At 38.5% G+C, this 10,660-nt stretch overlaps 1 protein-coding gene across 2 annotated transcripts in view; it reads left to right on the top strand.

The window, feature by feature from the left end:
- The first annotated feature begins 5,971 nt into the window (after positions 1-5,971).
- Positions 5,972-10,660, top strand: part of gabrr2a (gamma-aminobutyric acid type A receptor subunit rho2a) — an 86,698-nt gene continuing 82,009 nt past the window's right edge. For both annotated transcript variants that reach the window (XM_057860190.1, XM_057860189.1), the window contains exon 1: positions 5,972-6,257. In XM_057860190.1, coding sequence (XP_057716173.1) covers positions 6,136-6,257 — 122 coding nt within the window. In that variant the 5' untranslated portion in view covers positions 5,972-6,135. The remainder of the gene's footprint in view (positions 6,258-10,660) is intronic.

Raw genomic sequence — 10,660 nt, 5'->3', positions numbered from 1 at the left:
ATTGCCAACAAAGGTTACATAACAAAGTATTGAGATGAACTTTTGGTATTGACCAAATACTTATTTTCCACCATGATTTGCAAATAAATTCTTTAAAAATCAAACAATGTGATTTTCTTTTTTCTTTTTTTCCACATTCTGTCTCTCATGGTTGAGGTTTAGCCATGTTGACAATTACAGGCCTCTCTAATATTTTCAAGTGGGAGAACTTGCACATTTAGTGGTTGACGAAATACTTATTTGCCCCACTGTAGTTCTAGAGGCGAAAAATAAATTAGTTCATCATTCATTCATTTTCAACACCACTCATCCTTGTCAGGCTCGCAAAGTTATCAGTATCAAGCACAAACTGTCACGTGATTGATGACGTTTGAATAAAATGAAAAAAAAATATTCGGAGAAATACACACTCAAAGTTTGGGATTATCAGCAAAATTAGAGATGGAAAAGGAGATTTCTGATTTATCCTCAATGATTCTAAAGGCCGAGTTATACTTCTGCGGCAGACCTTTGCCGTCAAGGCAGACCCGATTTACGACCCTCCGCCGTAGCCTGCCGTGCACCTCAACAAAATCTTGACTTGTGCGACGCCAACCTGTGGTGATGTGGCGCAAATGGACTGTGATTGGTCCGCTCAGACTGTTGTTTCCGATTCAGCGCGAAATCACCATTTTCAAACATTATAAAGATTGCCAAATGGCAAGGTCAGCGATTGCATAAAAAAATGGAAGAATGTGTGTGTTCGGAAGCGAATGGCAACCCGAAGCAGCCCAGTCGGCCAAAAACTGCCAGCTTTTTATCACTTTGTGTCGTATTTTTGATTGGTGCACTTCATCATTTATTGTGTACATATGTTTGCTGTGAGTCTGTGGCTTATTTACATTTCACACTTCAAGTATATGAAGAATAAAGCACAGGTTTGGTGTCAAGACTTGTTTGGATGTTTCATTTTCAACAACAGACAGTTCAAACACTTGATACATCATCACTGATTGAGAGTGCCTCAGTAATTTTATGATAACGTGATTACCATCAAGGCTTCCAAAGCAGTTTGGGAAGTTCGGTAGCCACCAGAAATCTGCTATGGCTTCCCACTGGCTGGTTGTAGGACACGGCAAAAATTGGGCTGGAGGGCTGTCCACAATGCTTTGCAGACCTCGGATAAAACGCTGGACACAGTGCTCAACACCAGTTTGAAGGTAGTCGCCACAGCTTGCTGGCTTCCACCCGAGGCTAGAAGTTTCTGTGCGCCATCAACAGTCGAAGAGACCACCTCCGAAACCGTCTTCTGCGTCGCCTGCGCCTCAACATTTGTATGATCAACATTTGTTGTTCAATGTTGCCGAGCTGAAAATCCACATTCAAGCATTCCATCTCCGTTGGCTTGTTTATTTATTTATTTTTCTCCGTCGGCATTGTTGTGTAACCGGAAGAAAACTAGAGGAAGTCGACAAGTCCCGCAAAACCGTACAACCACAACGCCACACCCCTCTGGGACTTGCCGATGATTTACAGAGCAATGTGTTCCCTTGCCCCAGAACTATCGAATGCTCATTGATGCCCTAGTTACTTTGCCGTCACCGCAGCGCAGAATCATAACTCAGGGGCAGTTTACATGGCTCTGCACAATGACTGTGTTGCGTAGTGGCCTCGCGTTCGTATGGTGCCGGCGCGGAACCCGCGCCGATAACGTCAGCACTCGTATATGTCACATTCGGCATGCGCAACAGTGCTACTAAACATTAAAAACAGCAAATATGGCGGATTGACGGCTTTAATTTACTGTTTTTATGATATTTTTAATTTAAATATGTTGAATGTTTCTATTTTTGTGCCTTTTGGAACAAAAGAAAAATGCCATTGCTTGGAGTGGGCGGGCATGTTGTCTTCCGGGCTGAGGAGGTTGTTAGGGTCAAAGTGCATCATTTGCTGTCGCCTTGTAAATCTGCACTGCCCCGTAGGGCCTGACATGAATACTACATCGTTTTGATGTAGATATGCAACATTGGTCAAATGGAGACGGAACCATATAGATGCAAACATGAAATTTTTCATCTTCTCGGAGAGTCACCATGTAAACGGCCCCTCACCGTGACATCTTATTGTAAAGCGAAAGTAAAGCAGAAGTGGGACACTATAGACCTGCCCTCGCATAGAAACTCTTTATATTTCTGCTACTTTTCTCCAGTGATCTTTCAAAATTGAACATGCCGATCAAGCACTGCTTATATGGAACTTGTAGAAACGACTCTAGACATTACAACATATGAAGGATGTTTTCTTCATACGTTTCCCAAAACCAAAAACTCGGAGGAAATAATGTGAAGAATTGATCACCTTCCGCGGACATTTAACGCCAGCAAGGTGAAGCTATTCACATTTCATATGCAGTAAACATTTTGTTGGGTTGACATGGTCCTTCAGAGGACAAAGAGACATTTTGATATTTTTACTCACTTTTAGCGTAGCGTTTTGCCGCGCTGCTTCTGTCTGACAATGAATGACCTGAAAAGAATTAAAATGGTATCTGACTGCCACTGTTACCTTTTCTGTTGTAAAAAAAAAAAAAAAAAAAAAAACATCCGTATGGGGGAAGTGTAAATAAATTATAGAATTAAGATTTGTTATAATGAAAAAATTAAAAGTTTTCGATGGCTGTCAATGAGTAGCATTTACGATCGCTACACAAAAATAGCAATATAAATTGCCCAAAAGAACGGTCAGAGACGTAAGACAACCATAGGATATAATTTATAAGATAGACAGATCATATGGTGGTAAAGGATAGATTGTTGAAACAGGAGAATGTCATTGTCAGTGGCGTAAGAAAAAGGTGTCGATAAAAAAGCTAAGACCAGGCTAAGTCGGCTCGGCTCTTTTTCAGCCCTCGATACTCAAGCCATCTCTTTAACTGAACATTTGTATGTTCTTCCACATCTTTACCAGTGAATTTGGCACTAGGGACATCATTTTCGGACAGAATTGGTAGGTTTAGCTCTGTAAACATCTCCGTCGTACACTTTTTCCATTTGTTTATTATTGGGGACAAGCTCCCGTTTGTCCCCCCTTAGCAACATTAGCTCACGTCATGAATATTAATGAGTTGAAGTGACGTATGGCGTGCGGTACGCCATTGGCCTCCTTTGTCAAGACTTTGATGACTTTGAATGAATGATGGGCCATCATTCCCTGTAGCAGGAGGAAGAGAAGACGAGTGGGAGGGCGGGCGAGGAAATGAGACATCTGAAAGGCGTAATTGGAAAAGTAGCCTTAAAAAACGGCTGGGTGCATTTTGAATACGGTAAGGCTGAAATGATGTTCAAGTGACATTTCTTGAAGTGATTTAAAAAAAGGAAAACAATCCGTTTTGGGAAAAGTCATTAAAGCGCGGCAGTGTAAGTTGAAAAGGCACAGATATTTTGTTGTTTTGGGTGTTGGGTCACTTGATCCAGCCCCAAGATCTTAATAGTGTTAAGCAACTAACTTGTATTATGAATTCAGCGCCAACAAGCAGCAGCAAATCATCATAAGTATGTGACATGCCCCACAATTTACTCATTCTGGACTGATAATTTTGGCATTATGTCGGAGGTCATGGGGACTACGATCAAACCACACCATTTGTTTATTATTCTTGAGGTACTGGAAGAAGCCTCTAAGAAATTGAGCAAAGTACAACAAGGTCTGCTTTCATATGGTATTGTTGAATGGTCTTCTCTCCTGGGGTGGTAAGGGTTTTTTGTTTTTGTTGTTTGTTTTTGTTTTTGTCTTTGTTTATTTTTGTTTGTTTATTTTTTGCTTGATCTGTGTTTTGAACTTAAATCTTCTTACTCTGTATGTATAATCCATCATAAAAATCCAATTAAAAGATGTGGGATAGAACAAACAAACAAACAACAAAGAAATACAAAATATACCTTCTAATCACAATCGCAAGAGCCGTAACAGAAAAGTAGTAGTTGGGGGTCAAGGTCAAGCTTATGTGGTGTGTTCACTGTCACTTTTAACCGACCCGTTGTGGTGATGTTATACGTTAAGAGCAAGTTTTTTTTTACATTGGATATAACGTTATTAAAAGGTCACAGATCAGCTACACTACTAAATGCAGTATAAGCTGATTTTCCAAAGATATGTGTATATTTTTTACTTTCAGTAGTTTATAGTATTAGTTTGCTATTTTTAGTCGGGGCAAGTCTTTGACCATTACGGCTTCGTGTCCGGTGAGCCCATCATTTTACCACAGATTTAGGGAATTAGAGAAAATATCCAAAAGCTCCAATAAATTGATGCTGAAGAGGTCATGGCGTGGCGCTGGCATGGGAGTGAGGGAACAGTTTTTCTCATAGTGTATATTTATTTCAAAGTACTTTTGATGAAAATACAGATAGCTCAACTGTTACACAAAAAGAATTTGATTTTCTAGGTCGTACAGAGAATGGAGAGTATATTCAGTGGGGTATCACAGAGTATCCTCAGAGTATAAGGAGAATTAATACTGAGATGCACTGTTACCGTTCCGGGTATAACGGAAAAGCACTTCATATTAAAGTGCATATAATATATAGAAGAAAATATATATATACATATATATATATATATATTTATAGAAGAAAAACATTGAACTTGTGAATTTTTGTTTTTATTTGTTCTAACATTTTTTTTAGCTCACATTTTATGTGCAAAAATATACAACATCCTTTTTTTGTGAGGATCGACTGACGTAACAGTTAAAGTTGGACAAAATAAGATATTACCATTTCCAGTTTTGGATTGCACACAGTTAACTATAAACCAGTAGCACTGAACATACACTCTGATATACTTTAGATATATTTTTATTTTGGCTAAAATGTACAAATTGTTCCAAACCAGACAAATCATCTCTTGAGTTGAAATAATGCAAAAATAAATACTCACTCAGTGTTTCATTGTATTCAGCCTAGGGCTAGCTAGAGCAAAATAAACATTTCGTGATTAAAAAATATGAAATTCAGAAAGTGTTAGTAAGACTGCATTTGATAGTTCCGGTGTAGCGGTGCAATGATGGCAATATCAGGAAAAAGGAACATGAGAAACTAGAGAAATACCAACGGCTCAAGGAAGAGCAGTAAAGAGCCCGGGAGGTGAAAGCAACAGTGGTGCTCGTGGTCATAGGAGCACTGGGGGCCATGTACCCCACACTGGAGAAGTGGCTCCAGCAGATGCCCAGAGAAACATCTTCATCCAGAAGAGCACAGTCCTAGGAACAGCAAAGATACTCCGCAGGACCCTCAAGTTCCCAGGCCTCTGGTACACCCTAGCTTGAGATGAACAGCCACCCTCCCTCCCAGGGGAGATGGGGGAGGGGGAGGGATGAGTCATATATACAGTGGTATGAAAAAGTATGAGAATGGGCCAAGATTAGTCCTGATCGATGTGTCAGACTGATCTTCAGCTAGAGGAAGCGTCTGGTTTAAGTTATTGCTGCCAAAGGTGGGGGGACAAAATATTAAATGTGATGGTTCCTTTTCCTATTTTTCCCCCTTATGTCATTGTTTGCATCTTATCCTCATTAAAATATGAAAACCTGTAAATGTTTTGTGGTGGTTTTAGTTAAAGCAGATGCTGTTTTTTCATCTGTGTGATTTTGACAATGATCAGATCACATATGATGGTGATTTTATGCAGAAATGTGAGAACAGGTTAAGCCCTGTTCTACAGCCTTTATGTTTGTTGGGGGAAACAATGCTATGAAAAAAATGTTCGTAGTATTTTTTTCCAGTTTTTTTTTTTTTTTTTTTTTTTTTTTACCAGAGGGAGGAATAATCTCCCTCTCGTGTTGAGCCACGCTGATCTGCAAATCCCAGTAAGTGCATGTGTGTGCGATCGCGCACGTGAGTGACGTGAGCGCGCGCATGTTTATCGCTCTCCTCCGACCAGTGCTGCAGCTGTTCGTTCATCCCCCTCCTCTGCCCTGGTGTGAAAAGTGCAGACGGTGAAGCACATGAGCAAGCTTTCCTCCAACTGCTGAGTCTGATGCTATGACTGAGGAATCACCCATCCTCAGCTGAGAGACATGTTCTGCCTGAGTCTTGCTGGAATGAACCGCGTAAAGGGAGGGTTCAGCAGTCCCACCTGTGGATTTGTTTCATCAAAATGTCCAATTTGACCAAACCTCTTATTTTATTTCTGTGTCTACTTATGACTGGAGAATGTCGTAAGAACAGTCAACGGGAGCGGAGATGGACGGGCACTGTGGATTCCCAAAAGCATGGCATGTGAGTGTTAAATTCAACTCTACAAGATGCATTTTTTGGAGAAATTGCATGGGGATGCTTTGCTCTCACTTCGTTTACATTTTGGGTCAATTGCTATTCATTTTCCTTGTTAACTTATCGGCTGCCATTGATGACCCTAGACGTCCGATCCATTTTGACCTGGAGAAGCAAAAGATGAGCATGCACAGCTAATACTCGCATATTAAATTTATAGGATGTCTGTGTTTGTCAGAGCGGGTAATGAGTTAATTTTGGTCACTATCTTGTTAATTATAGGTGTCACATCCTATTGAATTTGGATCACTTTCTGCACAATAGGTGCATTCTTCAGTTCAGTTCCAGTACTTCTGGGGTAAACCTTTGATTTTATGGCATTTGCCGGTCACTTCCTGTTCATTGGTGACCTGTTGATTTTGGCCATTTATGAGTGACTTGGTGTTCATTTCGGTCACTTCTTGTATATTTTGGCTCATTCCTGCATCGCTCTCTTTACAATTTGGGGCATTCCAGAGTCATTCATGTACATTCTGGATCATTTCCCACTGTGTTTAAGGTATTTCTGTGTCACTTCCTGTAGACTTTTTTAGATCACTTCCTGTCAGTATGAGATCATTTTTCCCATTGGAAATGAATGGGAATATTCTTGTCAAATTTGGGTGAAAGGCTTAAAGGTTGTGTTTTTGTAAAAACACTGTACACAGTTTTTGATTTCCTGAATTCTTATATATCATATTTATGTTAAATAAATAAAAGGTTTACATTTTCAAATGTATGTATGTCCAAAAAAGAAGAAGAAAGAAGAAGAAAAAAGAAGGACTTTATATGTGACGAGCTTTGCTCTGCAAATAATTTGGAGAAAAAGTGGGGTTTGAAGAGGAGCATTCCAGCTGTTTTAAGTGTTTTTCAAAATAATCTTCATAAAATCAAAATACCATTACATAACGTACACAAAGACCCCCCACCCCCCCCACCCCTCATAATTACAAGACAAACATCTCAATTCCAATGCTTTATGGACGTACTGTTTAATGGTATAGTAATCAAGAGTTGCAACAAATATAACATTGGGACATTTACACTGTATTTGTATACATTAATTAAAAATGATCCATAATCAAGATTGGGACTTTAATAGCGGGAATATGAGTAGTGAAATGAGATATTGCTGAATGAAAGAAAGACTGCCAGTACTGTATCAAAAGTAATCGTCTTCTTCCATAAAAGATTAAAGGACTTGAAGTTAACCGATACAGATTTCTCAGGGCAAATGAAAATTTGTCATTGGAACCAGTGTTGTTAATCCTAATTTAAAAAAGTAATTAATTACAGTTAACAATTACTTCTCCCAAAAAGTAATTGAGTTAGTTACCTGAATGTAAGAGTAATTAGTAATTGGCAAAGTAACTGGTGTTACTTTTCATTGTTTTTTTCTTTTCTTTTCATTCCAAAAAAAAAAAACATAGGTCACACTATGTGAATTTCAAAGGGTTTTTGGGACAATTGGCCCCAGCCCAATTCTTTAGCCTAAACCTAACAAGACACAGGGATATTGTGGATATTGCGATGCCTAGATAGTAACCTTTGCTATGTTTGGAAGTCATTTAATGTTGTGAATGACCCGTTAAAGTTGTCAAAATTGTTCCCGTTACTGCATGCGTTATTGCGTTAGTTGAGTCGACATGTGGAACTTTTAAAACTTTTTCATCATTTAAAGATCAAGATTTTGCCAATTTAGGAGTATTATAGTAAAGTTACATAGGTTCACTAGGAAGGTTCTCTGCAACAGAGCCTTCCCGAGAAGTCTACTGCTTTAAGATGGCGGCTGTTTACTAACGACGGCGAGTCTATCATTTCACATCTAGTTCTATATACATGTGATATCTACCTAGCATCATGTGCAGCAGGGCCGAGAACGAAAAGTGGTATTTGCCATGTGGCAAAATGGATTTTGCCATGTGGCATGTTTTTTGCCATGTGGTAAAACATATATATATATATATATATATATATATATATATATATATATATATATATATATATATATATATATATATATATATATATATATATATATATATATATATATATATATATATATATACATATATACAGTGCCTTGCAAAAGTATTCGGCCCCCTTGAACCTTGCAACCTTTCGCCAGATTTCAGGCTTCAAACATAAAGATATAAAATTTTAATTTTTTGTCAAGAATCAACATCAAGTGGGACACAATCGTGAAGTGGAACAAAATTTATTGGATAATTTAAACTTTTTTAACAAATAAAAAACTGAAAAGTGGGGCGTGCAATATTATTCGGTCCCCTTGCGTTAATACTTTGTAGCGCCACCTTTTGCTCCAATTACAGCTGCAAGTCGCTTGGGGTATGTTTCTATCAGTTTTGCACATCGAGAGACTGACATTCTTGCCCATTCTTCCTTGCAAAACAGCTCGAGCTCAGTGAGGTTGGATGGAGAGTGTTTGTGAACAGCAGTCTTCAGCTCTTTCCACAGATTCTCGATTGGATTCAGGTCTGGACTTTGACTTGGCCATTCTAACACCTGGATACGTTTATTTTTGAACCATTCCATTGTAGATTTGGCTTTATGTTTTGGATCATTGTCCTGTTGGAAGATAAATCTCCGTCCCAGTCTCAGGTCTTGTGCAGATACCAACAGGTTTTCTTCCAGAATGTTCCTGTATTTGGCTGCATCCATCTTCCCGTCAATTTTAACCATCTTCCCTGTCCCTGCTGAAGAAAAGCAGGCCCAAACCATGATGCTGCCACCACCATGTTTGACAGTGGGGATGGTGTGTTCAGGGTGATGAGCTGTGTTGCTTTTACGCCAGACATATCGTTTTGCGTTGTGGCCAAAAAGTTCAAAAGTTCAAAAGTTTGGTTTCATCTGACCAGAGCACCTTCTTCCACATGTTTGGTGTGTCTCCCAGGTGGCTTGTGGCAAACTTTCAACGTGACTTTTTATGGATATCTTTGAGAAATGGCTTTCTTCTTGCCACTTCCATAAAGGCCAGATTTGTGCAGTGTACGACTGATTGTTGTCCTATGGACAGTCTCTCCCACCTCAGCTGTAGATCTCTGCAGTTCATCCAGAGTGATCATGGGCCTCTTGGCTGCATCTCTGATCAGTTTTCTCCTTGTTTGAGAAGAAAGTTTGGAAGGACGGCCGGGTCTTGGTAGATTTGCAGTGGTCTGATGCTCCTTCCATTTCAATATGATGGCTTGCACAGTGCTCCTTGAGATGTTTAAAGCTTGGGAAATCTTTTTGTATCCAAATCCGGCTTTAAACTTCTCCACAACAGTATCTCGGACCTGCCTGGTGTGTTCCTTGGTTTTCATAATGCTCTCTGCACTTTAAACAGAACCCTGAGACTATCACAGAGCAGGTGCATTGATACGGGGACTTGATTACACACATTTGGATTCTATTTATCATCATCGGTCATTTAGGACAACATTGGATCATTCAGAGATCCTCACTGAACTTCTGGAGTGAGTTTGCTGCACTGAAAGTAAAGGGGCCGAATAATATTGCATGCCCCACTTTTCAGTTTTTATTTGTTAAAAAAGTTTAAATTATCCAAGTAATGTTGTTCCACTTCACGATTGTGTCCCACTTGTTGTTGATTCTTGACAAAAAAATTAAATTTCATATCTTTATGTTTGAAGCCTGAAATGTGGCGAAAGGTTGCAAGATTCAAGGGGGGCGAATACTTTTGCAAGGCACTGTATATATATATATATATATATATATATATATATATATATATATATATATATATATATATATATATATATATATATATATATATATATATATATATATATATACAATGGGGAGAACAAGTATTTGATACACTGCCAATGGATTTTCCCATTGACTGTGTATCAAATACTTGTTCTCCCCACTGTATATATATATATATATATATATATATATATATATGTGTGTGTGTGTGTGTGTGTGTGTGTGTGTGTGTGTGTGTGTGTGTGTGTGTGTGTGTGTGTATATATATATATATATATATATATATATATATATATATATATATATATATATATATATGTGTGTGTGTGTGTATATATATAGTATATGCCACAAACTAAAATCCATTTTGCCACATACCAATAAAAAATGCCACATGTCAAAATACATTTTGCCACGTGGCAAATTAAGTTTTGCCACATGGCAAATATCAGTTTTGGTTCTCGCTGTCTCTCATCTTGTGGGTGGGTGTAGTTTGTAGACTGAGAGAGCCATGAACACCACATATTTTTAAATGTCATTCTGTGAGAGCCGTACAATATGTTTAAAACTAAAACTACAAGTAATGTGTGCATTCTATGTAATTTCAATACTTTTAAAGTACAATAAGTCTGAATTAT

The sequence above is a fragment of the Corythoichthys intestinalis genome, chromosome 15 (assembly GCF_030265065.1).
Source record: "Corythoichthys intestinalis isolate RoL2023-P3 chromosome 15, ASM3026506v1, whole genome shotgun sequence".
NCBI classification, from domain to species: domain Eukaryota; kingdom Metazoa; phylum Chordata; class Actinopteri; order Syngnathiformes; family Syngnathidae; genus Corythoichthys; species Corythoichthys intestinalis.
The sequence above is the reverse complement of the archived record's forward strand: the minus strand, read 5'-3'. Positions and strand labels throughout refer to the sequence as shown.